General features: G+C 47.6%; 1 protein-coding gene across 1 annotated transcript in view; it reads left to right on the top strand.

Moving 5' to 3' along the window:
- CDH13 (cadherin 13) overlaps positions 1–20,640 on the top strand; it is a 524,519-nt gene that overhangs the window by 481,419 nt on the left and 22,460 nt on the right. The window contains exon 11 of the mRNA XM_083164015.1: positions 17,234–17,376. Within this exon, the coding sequence (XP_083020141.1) occupies positions 17,234–17,376 (143 nt within the window). The remainder of the gene's footprint in view (positions 1–17,233; positions 17,377–20,640) is intronic.

The raw sequence follows: 20,640 nt of genomic DNA, 5'->3' as shown, positions 1-20,640 counted from the left end.
TTGGACTCCACTCCGGGAATCTGACGGTCCAGAGTAGTCCCTCAGGTCCCAATGCTATATCAAATTACGGTACTTGTTTCCTAGCACGGCCACAATCGCGGGCATCGGGTGTAATTTTTAGTGGTCTGCGACGCGACCGACGCGATACCCCCGATTTTCCCATTGAAAAAAGTCAATATCGCGTCGGTCGCGTCGTATGCGGCTAAAAAAAGGCTTAAATGGTCCAGACGCGATGCCCCCGATTTCCCCATAGGGAACAATGTTAAATGCCTCAATTTACTCGTGATGCCCCAGATTTCCCATAGGAATCAATGTTAAATGGCTCAATTGACCCAAATCATCATAGGGAACACTGGTAAATGGGCCAGAAAACCCAAAAAACACCCCTGAACAGTGAAATGTCCCCCCAAAAGTAGTTGACGCCACCCCACGATCAACTCGAACCTGAAGCGTGGCGAGCGCAGCGAGCCCGCGTCCTCCGACCTTTTCATACCCCCACTATCCATGTCGGCGTGGAGTTGAGAATAGAATAGTGTGGGGAGCGCAGCGAGCCACCGAGCCCGAAGCGTGGCGAGCGCAGCGAGCCCCGCGAGGGGACGCGGATACCTTCACAGGTAAACGCGTCCGCTCGCCACGCTTCGGGCTCGGTGGCTCGCTGCGCTCGCCACACTATTCTATTCTTGACTCCACGCCGACGTGGATAGTGGGGGTATGAAAAGGTCGGAGGACGCGTACCGCCGCCCCTCGCGGGCTCGCTGCGCTCGCCACGCTTCGGGTTCGCGTTGATCGTGGGGTGGCGTCAACTACTTTGGGGGGACATTTCACTGTTCAGGGGTGTTTTTTGGGTTTTCTGGCCCATTTACCAGTGTTCCCTATGATGATTTGGGTCAATTGAGCCATTTAACATTGATTCCTATGGGAAATCGGGGGCATCACGGCTAAATTGATGCATTTAACATTGTTCCCTATGGGGAAATCGCGGGCATCACGTCGGTACCATCGTACCCGATTTTTTAGTGCCTGCGATGGCCGCGATGCCCCCGATTTTTGCTCACGATGCCCACGATCATGATCGTTGTGGCCGTGCTAGGAAACAAGTACCCAAATTACTGCTTTTAAAGTGTTTTGTGTTTTTTTGTCATAATTAAATGTTTTACAGTGTTCTGTTCTCCGTATATAGGATCGGTATAATTTGGGTGGGTGACACTAATAATAAGCATAATGACTGTATTCATATCGCAGATGGGCAGAGAGCGGCTGCATGTAGAAGACTGTCGGATACCTTCACAGGTAAACGCGTCCGCTCGCCACGCTTCGGGCTCGGTGGCTCGCTGCGCTCGCCACACTATTCTATTCTTGACTCCACGCCGACGTGGATAGTGGGGGTATGAAAAGGTCGGAGGACGCGTACCGCCGCCCCTCGCGGGCTCGCTGCGCTCGCCACGCTTCGGGTTCGCGTTGATCGTGGGGTGGCGTCAACTACTTTGGGGGGACATTTCACTGTTCAGGGGTGTTTTTTGGGTTTTCTGGCCCATTTACCAGTGTTCCCTATGATGATTTGGGTCAATTGAGCCATTTAACATTGATTCCTATGGGAAATCGGGGGCATCACGGCTAAATTGATGCATTTAACATTGTTCCCTATGGGGAAATCGCGGGCATCACGTCGGTACCATCGCACCCGATTTTTTAGTGCATGCGATGGCCGCGATGCCCCCGATTTTTGCTCACGATGCCCACGATCGTTGTGGCCGTGCTAGGAAACAAGTACCCAAATTACTGCTTTTAAAGTGTTTTGTGTTTTTTTGTCATAATTAAATGTTTTACAGTGTTCTGTTCTCCGTATATAGGATCGGTATAATTTGGGTGGGTGACACTAATAATAAGCATAATGACTGTATTCATATCGCAGATGGGCAGAGAGCGGCTGCATGTAGAAGACTGTCGGATACCTTCACAGGTAAACGCGTCCGCTCGCCACGCTTCGGGCTCGCTGCGCTCGCCACACTATTATATTCTTGACTCCACGCCGACGTGGATAGTGGGGGTATGAAAAGGTCGGAGGACGCGTACCGCCGCCCCTCGCGGGCTCGCTGCGCTCGCCACGCTTCGGGTTCGCGTTGATCGTGGGGTGGCGTCAACTACTTTGGGGGGACATTTCACTGTTCAGGGGTGTTTTTTGGGTTTTCTGGCCCATTTACCAGTGTTCCCTATGATGATTTGGGTCAATTGAGCCATTTAACATTGATTCCTATGGGAAATCGGGGGCATCACGGCTAAATTGATGCATTTAACATTGTTCCCTAAGGGGAAATCGCGGGCATCACGTCGGTACCATCGCACCCGATTTTTTAGTGCATGCGATGGCCGCGATGCCCCCGATTTTTGCTCACGATGCCCACGATCATGATCGTTGTGGCCGTGCTAGGAAACAAGTACCCAAATTACTGCTTTTAAAGTGTTTTGTGTTTTTTTGTCATAATTAAATGTTTTACAGTGTTCTGTTCTCCGTATATAGGATCGGTATAATTTGGGTGGGTGACACTAATAATAAGCATAATGACTGTATTCATATCGCAGATGGGCAGAGAGCGGCTGCATGTAGAAGACAATTTAGCCCAAGGGAATCTTTTATTGTAGGTCCGGCCAGGGTGGACAGATTGCTAATCCTATTACACGCACGTATCACGGGCCTTTATAATATGATCTGAAATGATTTTATTTAGAGCCGCCGTAACTAACCACCATATGAGATCCTCGCTGTTAAGCCTTGCAGAGAGTCGCACTATCTCCCTGTATTGCACATACTGTACCTGGAATAGGCATATCACGGTCACGCCCGGATAATACGACAATTTCAAGGTCTTCAGTGAGGCGTCCTCGTTATGGGAACCTTCTGCTTACAAGAACGACGTGCCCCAAGGCCAATGACAGATTTAGACTTCATTAACTCAGCCACCAAGTCATCTTTCTCCCTTTGAAGCGTCTCCCATACTCAGAAATCTTGTTGGTTTGGGCCGACTTAATTTCATTTATATCTGTTTAACAAGCCATGAAGAAAATTACCATGGACTTGTGCAGAGTGGCCCTGTTGGCGAGGGGTGATGCCCGGTAGCACGGTCTATACCACCTTACTGAGCACCTGCTTTCTATACATAAAGGGGTTTGTGCTCCCATAAACCCTTCCCTGGTTGCTAAACGTCCCGTGGACACATAAAGTAAGTGTCTCCCTGGCCTACACAGTAGCTGAAACGTGTAGATTATAGATCTAAAGGTTTTACATCAGGGGTGGGGAACCTTTTTTGTGCCAAGGGCCGTTTGTATGGGGAAAAAATTCCTTCGGGGGCCATAAGTAAAAACTTCTCTTACAAATTGTCCTGCTGCAGCCGTCCCACGCTCCGGCGGCTGCTGGTGAATAGGACTGACAGTCTCCGGCTGCTGTTGATTAAGAGGAATCTCGCAAGAACTACCGACCTCTCACAAGAATTCCCCTGTACTTGACTCCAGGCAAAGCCGCCGGGCGGGTGGGAGGGCCACTCAGACAGGCTACGGGGGCCGCATACGGCCCCCGGGCCTGGGGTTCCCCACCCCTGCTTTACATGGTCAACAGGTACAAAATCAATTACTATCAATAGTCTTTGTTAATCAGACCCCTTAATTCTGCTATCTGGCATCAGATACTGCACCTCTTCAGGCATCACAGGGCCGCCACACCCTGCTCATCTACCCTATGTACTCTCCTACAGCCCAGTGCACAGCGCTCCTTTCATGTGGCTCATGTCCGGCAGCGAGTCATTGTAATATGTCAGATCGTATAACTTCCACTCCTTTCCCCCCACTACAACTTAATCTTCTCCCTGTGCGGGGGGCTCCAGCTATCCCAACTCTCTCCCTTTATCTGCTCGCTGCTCCCCCGCCACACACATCCGTACCCCTGGCCCTCTCATCCTCTTCCATTCCTATTGATCCAACAAGCACATGAAATTCTAGTTTTCCATTTCTCAATTATTTTTACCCTGCTGAAACTTCTCTTCCCCAAAGATCTGCAAAACTCGGCTTTCAAGTCATAAAATATTTGTAGGACGTAGAATATTCTATTTGGCTGTGTTGCGGGATACAGTAACTTCTATTAAATGTGTCTATCTTAGGTGTTCTCCATAGTATCATTACTGAACTGATTAAAGGAGAATTACCTGTGAGGCCAGAGGCAGATCTGCACCTAGTCATCTAGGGCCTTATTCTAGTTCACTCTTTCTGACAAAATCCTTCTTAGATGGACAAAACCATGTGCACTGCAGGGGGGCAGATGTAAAATGAGCAGAGAGAATTACATTTGGGTGAGTTATTTTGTTTCTGTGCAGGGTAAATACAGGCTGTTTTATTTTTACACTGCAATATAGAGCTCACTTTTAAGTAAAACCCCACCAAATCTAATTCTCTCTGCACAAGTTACATCTGCCCCACCTGCAGTGCACATGGTTTTGTCCATCTAAGAAGGATTTTGTCAGAAAGAGTGAACTAGAATAAGTCCCCTAGTGAGGGGATGGGAGAATGTGCTGTAGGTTAAGTCGATGGTTTGCACTGATGGTGACCGATCTTGCATGGGCCTGTACTGTGCGTGTATGTGGTATCGTTACGTGAGATCATGCCAGCGCCACTGTTCTTGGCTTGTTTAATGCAATTTCTGTGAACAGCGACAATACTAAATTTCCTGAAACTGGATAAATAAGCCAATTAGTATATATGATATGTTCATGGAAGTCCCAGTATTACAGATTTTGGAATAACCACTCACTGAAAAGCATTAGCCAGCACAAAGTGCAGTGTTCCGTATCTGAGTCGCAGGTGGAACTTAAGCCCCGTCCACACGGGGGGGGGTATATCGCTCACGATGAGCGATATATCGCTCAGAGTCCCCTTTGCATCAGTGACCAGAGATGGTCGCTGATTAAAAAGAAACTGCCGGGGGAGCGCGGCAGTGGAAACCAGCTGGTCGCAGGAGCATGTTCCTACGACCAGCGATCACTACGGGGGGAGAAAACGGGAGGCCGCTCCCGCTCCCTTTTGAACATTAAGTTCCACCTGCGACTCAGATACGGGTGCACACTACCATTGCCCGCGATATTAGACATTATCGCCCCCATGTGTACACAGCCTTACTGAGCCAAACGGGCGCTATCGCCTATATCACAGGTCCGATGAGTACAGCTATATCTGTATGTTGGTTCTGAAAAGACCAGGCCCTCCACTCCCCCCACAGAGTTAAGTCCACAAGCAGCTATTAAGCAAATACACCAGCAAACTAGAAATCCCTGCGCAATAATACCAACTGCCTAACAATGGAAAATTATTATTTCAAATCTTACCTTTCCATTTCAGTTGGGCTGCGAATAATCAATGCTATCAGCGCTGATCTGCCTTTGGCCTCGGCTGATAAGGATAGCGAGTTATCTCAGCAGGCCCGGAGCCGACATGTTTACATCACCGCGCAGGAACACTAAACTAGGGCACGATATTGTGTTTCCGATCAGTTATTGTGTCTGCGGCAGGTGAAAGCGTTCTACCAAAATAAATTCTGCTCCGCATTGTTCATTTAATATAGTCACACAATACACGGAATACAAAAAAAATACTTAATTGGCGAGTGGTTAATTAGTCCCCGGGAATGCTCCTTGCCATGCACCATAATTATCCCAAATTTGCAACCTGCCTATATAAAGATAAGCCACAGTAAGTGCAGATTCTAAAATAGTCTCCTGCTTTCAGGGCTCTTAATTAGCAGCGGGGAAATGAATGCAGGAAACATGGAAACTATAAAACACAGGAGAGAGTTATTGACGAGTTCTATTGACCGGCTGAATAAAACTATCTGTGTTGCATTATAATACATGAAATCACAGACAGGTCCTTGTATCATTATAAGCACTGCCACCAGCCATTGGGGACAGGGTGGAACATACTCAGTGATGTGTGCAGAGAGCAACTGGCATCGCCGGAACACCTGTGCCAAGCAGACACCAACACTGCCAACTTACAGTGCTGTACTATCCTGCCCCATAGAAAAAGGGGCAATGTTGGGCTACATTAATTCTCTGCAATTGGTGCCGAACGGGTATGGGTCGCAGGGCTGACCGTAATAAGGTCGACGGTCAATAGGTGGACCATAGATTAACACATCAAAAAGGTCAACATACCTTAGGTCAACAGATCAAAGGGCTGACACAAGCAATAGGTCGACATGAAAAGGTCAACATGACTTTCTCACGGGTGTTTGGTGTCTGTTGACATAAACACCGTATAAGTGTACTGCTTCGGGCATGATGCCTCGCTACGCACGGCACACTATTATAATCAAAAGTATGAGAAAACGCACATCAACCTTCCTTATGTCAACCTTTTCCATGTCAAAGCATTGCTTGTGTCCACCTTTTGACCATGTCGACCTAAGATATGTTGGCCTTTTTTAACGTGTAAACCTATATAGTCTGTCGACCTTTAGTGTCAATCTGTGGACTGCAGTATTTCCCCTATACTAGGTCAGCATTATATACTGTAGATATAATATCCACACACACACACACACTGTGCAAAGCTTTAGGAAGGTGTGGAAAAAATGCTACAAAGTAAGAAAGCTTTCAAACATAGGAGTCATAATCAGGCGTGCGCAGAACATTTTATTAGGGGGTGCACCGTCAAAGGAGCATAGCTCCACCTATTGGGCGTGTCTAACACCACCAATCAGGCATGTCTTCCATCATCTATTGGCACTCGCTACAATATAAAAAGTCTCTCAGCCACACCAAAATCTCCTGCCTATTTCAGTTGTAATCTTATTACTCTCTGTAAAGGAACATGCAAATACAGTCATAAATATATATATAGATGACCAGTGGCGTAGATTGCGCAAGGCAGCCCCCGCCACTGCTTGGGGGAGCGGGGGCTGCGTGGGCGCCTGCTCCCGCCCGGCGCACTGAGCAAGGCGAGGTGCTGGTTTGTGTCAGTCAGACTGACATTATGTGCTGCTGGTGACCATACGCCGCCTGCCGCTCCCTCACAGGAGAGTCGGTCGGGGCTCGGGCGCAGCCATGATAGTCTGACAGATTCAGTGTCAGACTGTCACATTGGAATGGGCGGGCGGCTGTCCAATGGGAGGGTAGGCGGGCGGGCGGCTGTCGAATGAGCGGGCGGGGGTGTGGCCTGGCACAGAGTGACAGGGTAAGGCAGCAGCAGTGACTGCTGGTTACCCTGCCTCAGTATCACCTATGCGTGTGACGTCATCACGTCACACGCTGGAGAGGCCAGACAGAGGAGCCGACAAGCTGAGCATGCAGGGAGGGAGCCTCAGGGAGCAGAGCAAAGAAGGTTTCACTGAGTGTGCGGCTGTGCGCTCCTCCGCCACGCTGTTTACGGAAGTACAGTCTGCTGCTAAGAGCAGGGGTGGAACGGGACTGGATGGGATGCACCTGTAACAGCTGACAACCTCTCTCAGCAGGAGAGGTGAGCGGGCTGTCTGTGTGGCGGGGGACTGGATGTGGCTGGAAGAGCTGACATGCTGGCCAATTCAGATCAGCACATCAGCTATTAGCCGCATCTCATCCCCCGCCGCGCAGACAGCCCGCTCACCTACTCTGCTGAGCGCCTTGTCAGCATTTCCAGCCCCCTGGACAAAGAGCATGAACTGCCACCCTGGGAAAAGTGCATAAAATTCCCCCCTTGCAACCAGCATGAAATTCCCCCTTTGCAACCAGCATGAAATGCCCCCTTTGCAACCAGCATGAAATGTCCCCTGGGCAACCAGAATAGAACCCCCCCCCCCCCCCCACCCCCCGGTGGCAACCAGCATGTAACTCCTGCAACCAGCATGTAGGTAAGCAGTACTTATCTGGTTTAATGTGTACTGGGCACTACGGTGTGTGCTATAATGTGTACTGGGCATAACGGTGTGTGCTATAAGGTGTACTGGGTATAGCGGTGTGTGCTATAATGTTTACTGGGTATAGCGGTGTGTGCTATAATGTTTACTGGGTATAGTGGTGTGTGCTATAAGGTGTACTGGGTATAGCGGTGTGTGATATAATGTTTACTGGGTATACCGGTGTGTGCTATAATGTTTACTGGGTATAGCGGTGTGTACTGGGTATAGCGGTGTGTGCTATAATGTTTACTGGGTATACCGGTGTGTGCTATAATGTTTACTGGGTATACCGGTGTGTGCTATAATGTTTACTGGGTATAGCGGTGTGTGCTATAATCTGTACTCGACATAACAGTGTGCCATAATGTGTACTGGGCATAACAGTGTGTGCTATAATGTGTACTGGTCATAACGGTGTGTGCTATAATGTGTACTGGGTATAGCGGTGCGTGCTATAATGTGTACTGGGCATAACGGTGTGTGCTGTAATGTGAACTGGGCATAACGGTGTGTGCTGTAATGTGTACTGTGCATAACGGTGTGTGCTGCAATAATGTGTAATGGGTATAGCGGTGTGCTATAATGTGTACTGGGCATAATGGTGTGTGCTATAATGTGTACTGGGCATAACGGTGTGTGCTATAATGTGTACTGGGCATAGCGGTGTGTGCTGTAATGTGTACTGGGCATTACGGTGTGTGCTGTAATGTGTACTGGGCATAACGGTGTGTGCTGTATTGTGTACTGGGCATAACGGTGTGTAATGTAATGTGTACTGGGCATAACAGTGTGTGTTGTAATGTGTACTGGGCATTACGGTGTGTGCTGTAATGTGAATTGGTACTACTATGTGACAACACCACTTCCCCTCAAAAAACATGCCCTAAATTTTTAGCGCGCACCTTCGGCGCGCACTGTCCCTATTTTCAGGTTTACAGATGGGTCAGGTCCCATCTTTGCAGGGGATGGCGCTGGCGTCGCCAGCCGCCATCCCCCGCCAGCGCCATGGCGATGGAGAGAAGGGGACGCGCGCGCACGCGCGCGCCCCTTCCGACGGCGCTTCCAGCCGTTCCCTGGGTCCCCGCCGGCTTGCCGGCGGTAACCCGGGGTCCCCGCCGCCTGCCCGCACCCCCCCTAACCCCCCCTAACCCTGTCCGTCTCCCTGAGGCGGAGACGGACAGGGTTTCCGTCGCGCTAGCGACGGAGACTGAGACGCGCACGCGCGTCTCAGTCTCCTCGCTGGCGTGGCTGCTGGCGGGTCGCCAGCGCGTACGTTCTGGCGACCCGCCAGCAAGGATGAAAATAGTAACATACTGTATATAGTTTCTAGTATATATGTATCTTTATGCGAGTGGGCCAATTGATACTTCCCCCCGACCCACATGTGCCATGCTGGGAAGAAGGGGAGAGGAGGCTTTATTCCGTTGGGACCCAGAAAATGTCAGGTAGGACCCCAGTTTTAAGAAGTAAAGGGCCCCCGGGACCCACTTTTTTGGGTGGTTTTCGCAAACACTGTGTGTGTATATATATATATATATATATATATATATATATATATATATATATTTTATGTGGGGGGGGGGGGGCGCAATACATTTTTTGGCAGGGGGGAGCAAAATTTATAGTTACGCCACTGTAGATGACGCATGTATTTAGTGATATGACAATGGTCTAGTTCAATTAACAATGCAAACACACATATAATTGATTGATGGGTGCTTCTTTAAATGGAATACAGTTCTAAAATGCAAAAGTCTTTGTCTTTGGTTAAGGGCAGTGGCGTAAGTTCGTCCCAGTTGCCCGTAGGCAAGATGTGTATTGCTGCCCCCCCCCCACTCCCACACACACACACACACAGACACAAAACCTTATATACACACGTTATATACACAAAAACTGTATATACTGTATGTCTGTTATGCAGGGCCGGTGCAAGCCTCCCCCCGCCCCAGGCAAATCCCCCACCCACTCGCCACCCGCTGCTGGGGAGATTTCAGCAGGCAGCAGATGATACTGCACCACAGGGTGGGGGTGCGGGCGACACTGCGACATGCGCCCACAACCCCCGTGTCCAGGGGGGGGGAGGGAAGCTACGCTTCCTTTCTCACCTGCTCCCAGTCCCCGCTGCAGGGGAAATTTCAGTGGACGGCGGGCGGGGGGTGCGGACTATACTGCCCTGTGTCCAGGGGGTGGGGGGGGAGGGAAGCTACACTTCCTTTCTCACCTGCTCCCAGTCCCCACGGCACATCCTGGTTTCTCTATGGTATGGGTACCTCTATGGTACCTCTCCTCCTCGGCGGCTCAGTACCACCCTCCAGTGGCCTGCGCCCTAGGCAAATGCCTAGACCTGCCTAGTGGTGGCGCCGGCCCTGCTGTTATGAAATATAACAGAAATATATACATATGTACAGTATGTATACAGTATACATATATATAGAGAGAGGGAGAACACATATTTCAGAACTCAGCAGTGATATCAATGGCTTTCAATTGAATTTAAAATTGCAGGGGGGGGGGTGCCCCCTTGGGAGCAGGAGCCCAGCGGCGAATGACTCCATTGCCTCCCAGAGTTCTGCCTCTGGTTAAGGGTATTGCTGGTATTGTTAGCAACAGAGGTGTTCATAAGGGTGGAGCACAGCATTAGGGGGTACCTGTGCACCCCTAACACTCAATGTGCGCACACCTATGGTCGTAATAGTTTATTTTTCATCAATTAACGAAATGCAAAGTGAATGAACAGAAGAGAAATCTAATCAATATTTGGTGTGTCTAGTCTCTGCCTTCTAAACAGCATCAATTCTTCTATTGCACACAGTCATAGATTTTGTAGGATAGGTTTATGATTAACTAGTCATACACAACAGGGGATTATAATCATAATCTTCACATGTAGGCTGAAACAGAAACAGCTATGTAGGATGCTTAAAACTGGGTAAGGAACAGCCACAGGTCATACACCATGGCAAGACTGAGCACAGCAACAAGACACAAGGCAGTGATACTGCATCAGCAAGGTCTTTCCCTAATCCTGCACCATGCTCTAATAAAATCTAAAACATATAAATAACGGTTGACGGTTATTTATCTGCAACAGAGCCCAGCGGCATGTGAATTAGGTAAAAAGAGCAGCAAGAGCACAGTCGTATAGGTATAAATAGTCCTTTCTCAATTAAATCATCCATAAACCATGTAATGGAAGTTTCACGTTCTTAAAAATGTATGTATCTTCAAACGGTAAACCCCAATCCAATGTCCTGCAATGTAGAGGTAATATAGTACATTAGGGGCCTGATTCAGTGGCACTCCCTAAGCAGTGGTCATTTGCTGCTTAGCGGGCGACTTAACCCCGCCTGGCAGAGCAAATTTTTTATGAGCCTGACATGGTCATCTGTTTTACTACATCCGTATACATTCCCAGAGCTGAAGTCTGAGTATTTGCAGCATTTAGCGCTTGTATACCAGTCCGCATTGTTGCCTGCCAAACCTACAGTGACCTGTATTCATCGTACATTACAATAAATTAATTGAAATATAGGAATGGAATATCGTCCGCGTGTGATATAATTGTTGCGCATTTTGTTTTGAAAGCTGACATGTCATCGAAACAAACAATGACATCAAGTGTTTTGTGTGTTTCTGGCAGCCGTCTCACGGTGGCGGAGTGTGCGTCTGACACCAGCGTGTTTGCCATTGTTCTGTCTGCGCTATCTGACGCTTGTTTTTCTTCTTCGGTTCCTTATTTTTTTCAAGGATGGATTTTGAGAGAATAATTGTGCATTGTTTTAGGATTCTTTGAAGACAAGATAACTTTGCCACCAAATAATGATAATCTCAGTCTAACACAAACACAAAGAACACATTACGCGGAGTTCCAGACGGCGGCATCAGCAGTGCGGTTTGTGCTGCCAAAACACAGGGAATGGGAAACAATAAGAAATCTGTTGCCGGTATTGTCACAGACATCAGACAGCGCAGGCAGCCATGTTGGTGGCTGACCTCATATATATGAGAATACACCCTGTTTACTAGAAACCAATGACTACCGATATGTACAGGGGATTAGGGTTAAGTTACTTACACGGATCCGTCTGGATGCTGTTGTCTGATGACCCAGTCATCGGCCATAGTCTCTCACTTGTATACTATGTGATGACCCCGCCATTGGCCATAGTCCCTCATCTGCACTGTGTGATGACCCCGTCGTTGGCCATAATCCCTCACCTGAACTGTGTGATGACCTCGCCGTTGGTCATAGTCCCTCATCTGACCGGTGTGATGACCCCGATGTTAGTCATAGTCCCTCACCTGGACTGTGCGATGACCCCATTGGCCATAGTCCCTCCTCCGCATGTGCTGTTGGTCGGTTCCTCACCTGAACTGTGCGATGACCCCGCTGTAGGTCATAGTCCCTCACCTGAACTGTGTGATGACCCCGCCATTGCCCATAATCTCTCACCTGCACTGTGTGACAACTTTATTTTGTTTTGCAAACGCCAATCTCTAATTGAATAAGTCACTAGAGCGACAGACTTTGTGCATCTCACCCACCCCCACAATCTGCCTTCGCTTCTATGACAGGTTACCTAGACCACTCTCTCTCTTGCTCCCCCTACAGGTCAAGGAAGTCTTGCTGAGGGCCTCATGTCTCCACTAAGTTGTGGGTGCTTTCTCAGTAATTTAACTAGCGAATGGAATAAACACTATATATTGTGACTGCGCACAAGATGGCTGCCCCCTTGGCGTGAAAGCTACGGGTGCGCTTTTAGCATCCTGCTATCTCTTATCCAAGCTGCATTTCCCCATTGTGTTATTCCACATACATTGGCGTATTATACACAGAATCTGTCCGCTTTTATCTGCGGCCGACACTTTTTCCTCACAGTGATTGCGACAGAGCCAGCGCCAAGGTGATTTCTTGCAGCTCATTTTGTAAATGGCTCGCTTTCATGCCTGCAAGTGCCCGCCGCTTCTGTCTTCTCCCCAGCTGTAAATAAGAGAATCGCTTTCTCCTCCGGACGGGCTGCCCGCAGGCTGGGAAGAAAATTGCAAATGAAATTGGCAAATGTCTGTTATTTCAGCAATAATTCGCCCTATTGCTGGCGAACTCAATATGTTCAATATGTTTTATTTTGCTGTCCCCCCCTCTCCCTTCTTCCAATGTTGCAGCCAAGTCTGGTGTATGATGTGCCTGGCACGTTCATCTCTCTGGAACGTAGAACCGTGATTGTTTTCTGGGCTTACGTCTGGCAGTCTGGGCACTCTCCTCTGACCTTATGCCGGGAGCCTAGTGCCCGTCATTCCCTTAGGCCGCACGTCCTTGCCCAGGTAATCAGACTAAATGGCAAGAAATTATTTTTCACTCTTTTATGTAGGTTGTTGCTGTTTGACGGCTGAAAAAAAGCTGCGCTAGTAGCAGAAGCTCCTTAGGAGCCTAGGGCGCCCGTGTGAAGGCTCTGATCGGGCCCCTTCCTGTCCGGGGGGGGGGGCAGTAGACTCTGGCAAGGCATGCGCAAGCCTCCGGGAACATAGTACCCCTTCCAGCACTACCGGAATCACCTCCGCGATGCGCCATGATGACCATTTTCCCAGCTCTGCAGAGAGCACCGGTCAGCTACTATTGGTCGAGCAGCATGGCCCTCCTTTTGATCTAGTAGATCAAAACAGAAATAGCATTTGACTGTGCAGGCAAGTCTGTTTCCCATCCCGATGCTGCGCATCAGGATCAAATCTGGATCGAATGCGGCTATCACTGCGATTCTGACTTTCTTTTAAATTTTGACTATATAATTAAATTCCAATACAAAGTTAATCAGAATCGCACCGTGTGTGCACAGCATAAGTTACTTGTAGTCACTTATACCCCTTAAACATTGCAAATGCAGGTTCGCACACGGAATCTGGACACGGGTCCGACCTGGCATTTGCCAAGGTGAAGCTCCCACAGCGAACCGGCAATGAGCCAGGCCTCTGACATCATCAGGAGGGCAGGTTAATCTGGCCATACATCAGAAAGATCAATCTTAAGATCGATTGCGCTCATGATTGTGTACAATTTCCCTTGAAATCCCCGACAGTCCTTGGTGGTTTTTGGACACACAATCTACTCACAATCCATCATGCAATCAGTCATACAATCCATCTGCTGCATGATTGTGGACACAAGATGTGCACACAATCTGCATACAATCCATCTTACAATCAATTGAGATTGTATGATTGGGTACAATATCTTTCTGATGTATGGCCACCTTAAGAGTGTTGGCACATCACCGAGGGCAGGGGAGGAGGAAGCACTTGGACCAGACGCTCTTTCCTTTCCTATAGTGTGAAGGGAACTGGTTGCTTGACCCGGGTTACCTGTTCACACTGCTCAGCAATCCGGGTCCAACCCAGTTAAAACCCTTCTTTTAGCCCGGATCGGATTGCCGGGTTGCTGGACACTGGATTTTTCAAAGGGCCCTTTCACGCAGCGCAGTGACCCGGGTCAATATAGGTTATTTGTGCAGTGTGAAAGCGGTCAAATACTCCTTTCACATGGCACAAATAGGGTTGTTGCTGGGTCAAGGTGTGGTGTGAAAGGGCCTTTTCAAACCTGGCATTAAAGAAAGGTTAATTCCGGGTCAGACCCGGGTCGCTGGGCAGTGTGAATGGGTGACCCGGGTCCCGTTTACACCATGGAGAAGGCAGCGATTGGCGACACTGCCTCCTCCCTTGCCCCCCAATGATGCGCCGTTGCTGTGCCCAATATAAAAAAAGCATAGAATGCAGATGAACGCTGTGCGATTCTGACTAATTTTCTATTTGATTTTGACTATATAGTCAAAATCGAAAGCCAGAACCGCACCGTGTCCCGACAAGGACACTATGTATGCGGATCTCTTGTGGTGCCATATATATAAAATATAGTAATAATAATAGTAATTGTTGCAGAGTACCGTAGCTGCTGGTTATATCACTGACCGGTGGCGTTCCTTTATCTGCATTCCCATGGAGTTGTTCTCATACTGAAGTCAGTGGTGACCTTATGCCCTAATTATAATTTGCACTTGGCTATATTTGATACATATAAGAAAAGTGCTGAATGAATGAATGTGTGATGAACACTTGAACAGCATCTTAGGAGATGTATATTGATGGCCTTGAATTAAATGGCGTCCTGCATTGCATACAGAGGATCCTACAATGGGTGCAACGTTTCCTCTTCGCCCCAATAATCTATTTCAGTGACAAGACGGGAGACAGCTCTCACTGAGCAATAAGAAAGATCTAAGGTGTCAGACAAAGGGGCCTATTTACTAAGCATTGGATGGAGATTAAGTACCAACCAAACCGCTCTAAACACAGCCAGTAACAGGACAATTAGAAACCGATTGGCTGGTACTTTATCTCTTCCCACGGCATAGTCAATAGTCCCCATTCCTATCCTAAAAGCTGAAGGTTAGAATTAGGCACTAGGGGGAAAGATTAGGCTACAGCTAAAGAGCGTTGGGAGTATGAGACATAGGGTAGACACTGTGAATGTCGACATACCTTAGGTTGACCACTAAAGGTCGACACATGAAATAGGTCAATATAGCTAAGGTCGACACAAGCATTAGGTCAACAATGAGACGGGTGACCGTCAAAAGTCGACATGAGTTTTTCTCCCGAATTTCGACGTAAGTGAACATGGACACAATCTGTGTACCGCGTCCCCTCACTGCACTCGGCACACTATTATATTCTCTCTCCACGCCCTAGTGGATGGTAGGGTCTAAAATACCACCTGTTTTGGAAAAAAAAAACGTGAAAAACTCATAGCGAGAGACCAATATGTACTGCAGGGGTAGCCAACTCCAGTCGTCGAGAGCTACTGTACCAACAGTTCACGTTTTCCAGACAACCTAGCTGCTGCACAGGTGAACTCATTACTCACTGACACATTTTATAAGATCCACAGGTGGAGCTAATTACTTCACCTGTAATTCTGTGAGGAGATCTGGAAAACACGCACTGTTGGTAGCTCTCGAGGACTGGAGTTGGTTACCACAGGTGTAATGTGTAAATACAGTATAAAAATATACGATCAGTGTACTCACTTGTCCGGTATAAATCATCACTCCAGTCTGATAATAATGATCCCAGACAGCGACCTCTCCTCACTATACTGTATGGAGGTAATTACAGTTTGCACGCTGTGGCTGCGTATAAGATAAATGGGTTTTGAGTGCTAACATTACTTATAACATATTCAGTCCAAAGGACACTGTGTAACATTGTGCTGCTCTGGGACACATGATTGGAGGTTGTATAGTGCGACTGACCATCACCACCACATAATAAAAATGCATGGTCGGGAAGGCGGCGAGGGTGATAGGATTCCGGTACTCCGGTATCGCTCCTATACCGGGATGGAGATCTATTAATTTCACCAAATTTTTTATAAATTGTTATTTCCATTTACCAAGTAACGCAGGAGCTATAATGGCTCTCTCCGGCCTACCTGTCACTCTCCGTCTGGCCAGCTGTCCCCATACGCTATACAGGGACCCCATACGCCTTGTTTATGGTCATTTACTGTAGGTATTGTTAGGTGCTGTGAAACCCTTGTGGTGCCTTATAAATAAACAATAATAATCTCCATCTGGCATTTGTTCCCTGTGGAAAGCAGTCATTGGTGCATAGAGGGGACCAATTGTATCCCTCCGCCACTGCCCAACTCCTTCCGCCAGAGGTTGCCCATGCATAAATCTTTCTAGGGGCTTATTTAGTCATTACCAACCGCCTTGGCATCTCCTTACTGTGCTCTATGAGAACGTCACAAAATGGACCCGAGCCACAAGCGAAAAAAGCAGCCAATCTATTTTCTGTCCCCGTGTCCTCTACCATCCCCCCTCCCCGAAGTCCATGGGTCCCTTCTGCAGCTCTGACATGGGACAGCCCATTGATCAGAGTCCGTTAGCCACAAGGTCCCGTAATAGTCTTGCACATTATTTAGACCAACAATCATGTTGCTGGAGCCCATGGCTTATTCCTGCTGAACAAATGAGCGAAGATCGTTCAATAAAAGATCACTTGGAAACATTACGGCGACAGGACTACCTACAGTACGATGGACTTTGAGGCCAATGGAACGAGCGCCCAAGACTGGTGACTATAGGCGCTGATAAACAAAGACGTTCAATATGATGAGTGTGTTTTACGTGTATCTTTGACCGATTTACTAACACCACCCACAACGTCACCGGGATCGTGGGCATTTCCTCTGTAATACTATGTTATGGTAATAGTCCACCATGTGTATGTGCCTTGGCTGATCTCTCTGACCTGTCCTTCCAGGTTCTCAATGCTGAAGGATGACGCTGGCTGGCTCTCCATTAACCCAGTGAATGGGACAATCAACACCACAGCCCCCCTCGACCGCGAGTCCATGTTTGTCCATAACAACACGTACACCTCGCTGATCCTAGCAATAGACAATGGTGAGTAGCGGGTGATGCCTCGCAAAACCCAATAGGTGCCACCGGGTATACTGTGGTAACAGAGGCCATCCCCAGTGCATGGGCAGCACGGTAATAGCAAACGCTGCTGGTCGGAGACATTTCTCAGTTATATTGTATTTCAGGTGCATGTCCTCAGCCTTGGAGAGAGATAAAGTAATAGTCAATCAGCTCCTAGCTGCCGTATTACAGGCTGTGTTTGAAATGACATGATCTGATTGGCTGGTATTTTATCACCATTCACTTTATCTCTCTAGAAGGCTTAGTATATAGTTTGTGGTGGGGTCAGTTGAGAGGTTGAGTGGCAATAGGTCGACATGGACAAAAAGGTTGACACACACACTAGGTCGGCACATGAAAAAGTTGAGTGTTTTATGATTCTTTTCATTCAGATATTGGGGCAGATGTATTAAGCCTGGCAAAGAGATAAACTGGAGATAAAGTGGAAGGAGATAATGCACCAGCCAATCAGCTGTGTTTGAAATATGACAGTTGGAAGTTGATTGGCTGGTGCTTTATCTCCTTCCACTTTATCTCCAGTTTATCTCTTCACCAGGCTTAATACATCTGCCCCACAGTAACTTATTCATACTTTACAGTTCCTGAGTGTAGTCCACGTGGATCGTAAGTGCCACACTAGAGTACACGTTACATTAATTGTGAAAAACTCACGTTGACATTTTCATGTGACAACCATTTTCCTGTCGACCTTTTGAATGTGTCAACCTTTTGTCCATGTTACCTTGTGCATGGCAACTTTTTTCCTGTGTTTTTGACATAATGACTGGCGACTAAATTACTGACAATCTAATAATACCCACTATGTGCTGAGCCATAGTTTGGTGGTGGTAACCATTAGCAACCAGCAGCACGCCTTATCCCCGCCATGGATCAGCAGTTCCCCCTCAGTAGAGGAATAAATGGCTCTCGTCCTATTTAGAGCTTGATTAATGAACTTACATACACACAGGTGCAGCACTTGATACTTTCCAGTATCTCCTACATCCCCAAATGACTGCACGTTATAGCGCAGGATGATTAATCATTTTAGAAATCAGTCAGCTGCAGGCGATGAATAATAAATGAAGAGCTTACATAAGAGCGACAGTATTTAGATTTCTTTATAACATTAAATTTGGGATTTTGATACACGTGCCAGATATACAGCCTATTGGCGTGCATGCAGTAAGAAGTCTCCTCCGCACCAGAAGGGTCCCGTACCTGACAGCATTCCAGTGCAAGCGTTTCTGACACAGTAAACCACACCTTCTATATTGCCAGGCCACGCCCAGCTCCAACCACGTTCCACCCCCAAATGTGTGCGGGAGGACATGTTCTACACGTGCAGAAGGCACATACAATGGCAGAAGAGGTTTGGCCTTGCAGGTAGGGGATTAGCTTCATGGGTAGGGGGCATGGCCGTGGCATCATAGCACAAACCCCTGTTCTGTTAATCTGGGGGTCCGGAGATGCGGGCTGCCCCTAGAAATCACTCTGGCTCCTACACAATGACAGGAGCTGTGTGCTGCAGATAATAATGCAGTGCAATGCAGTACAAGGACAACACTGGCTGAGCAGATATATGATGCAATCCCTCATTGTACCTGCAAATGTTTTACTATCCCCCACATGTACTGACATTTTAAGAGAATATTCCATACGAACGTAATTACAATTATCCCCACATGTGATATTATGCCCATGTGATCTAGGGAAATAAACATCTGTAGCTGGGGCACACAAAACCAAGGCCCTGGAGGATCTGGACTATGAAAACTCATGTCGACATTTTCAGTGTCAACCTTTTGTGTGGGTTGACCTTTTTCCCACATCGACCTAGTAAATCTTTGTGCCTTTAAAGCACTCAGAAAGCAGACTAATTGCCGCATTGTGCTTCTACCGGATTTGGTAGAAATCAGACAATTAGTTTGATAGCAACACAATTAATTCTCTTATCATGTACTCGCCACTGCGATGATTAAGCACTGTGCGCCAGATGCATCTCTTTTTGCTATTTTAATCATATAAATTAAAGGCAAAATATTGCTTTAATATGTCATCACACATTCTTGATTAAAAATTAAAGTGATGAAATCAGTGTTTGGTGCAGCTGCTGAGCTTCAGTGCTTATCACCGCGTCTAATACAGATTTCCCATGTAAATTACAGAACTATCAGCTAAGTATATCGCAGGAAATGTTATTGCAATGTGTATAATAACTGGCTTTAGCGCAACATTGTATTACGCTACAGATCGCGGGTTACATGTACATATGGAACTGCGTTTCTGACATATTTCCAGTATAAAATCACATGGATTGAAAATTGGGTCCACTACATACATGATTTCTAATCAGTTATAGTTGTTTACAAATAAAAGAATATGACCCCTACTAAATGGTGGGGAGATGAATGTCGCTCTGCCAGATGACACTTCCTCCCCCCCCCCCCCAGAATATCAGAGGGCACAGTGACGACGGAGGACACTGGCCCTGACAGATCGCTCAGCACACATCGCTGGGCGCTGAGAGATCTTGCTGATGCCATCCAGCATTGCTCAGCGGTGTTGCTAAGTGCGACACCGCTGTGCCATTAATTCACGCAGATATGGCTATTCTACTTGACTTCCAACGCGTTTTGTCCTAAGACGTCCTCAGGGGTAAGTTCTAGGTGGTACAAAATAAATCAATACAATTCTAGTTCCAATAGAATTTACAGTTTATTTACTTTTAGGATGGTCTTGGATTAAATTATAGATAACTACAGTGCGCCAATATGGTTTTATTGGTTATGCACACTCTATGGGGTGCATCTAATGCCTCTTTCACACCAAAATCCGGGATAATGAACACAGGTTCAACCCAATGTAGATATCCCTTTCACAAAAAGGGAAAGGACCCAGGAAAAACCCAGATTACGTGTCTGTGTGAATGAGACACGGTTATGTTGCTGCAGTCTGAAAGGGCCCATTGAGCACAGTTAGAGTAACCTGGGTCCCCCCTTTCACATGAAGTATGTGACCCTCCCAGAGGAGTCTTCTCACCATACTCCCCTACTCTTCCAAAGCTAGTTGTATACTCCCTAAAGTCCAAGGGCACCCGATGGCAAGATTTGTACTGAAGCACATCATCATGGTCTTGTCTCCTCAATAACGCAATTGTGACACCGCACCCCCCTGCACAGTCCACCTTTGTGGCCACTATGCCCCCTACATTGCTCCCACAAACCAACCACTGCTCGGCACGGC

This window comes from Crinia signifera, chromosome 11 (genome assembly GCF_055691185.1).
Source record: "Crinia signifera chromosome 11, ASM5569118v1, whole genome shotgun sequence".
Classification (NCBI taxonomy): Eukaryota; Metazoa; Chordata; class Amphibia; order Anura; family Myobatrachidae; genus Crinia; species Crinia signifera.
This window is presented reverse-complemented; position numbering and strand designations above follow the sequence as displayed.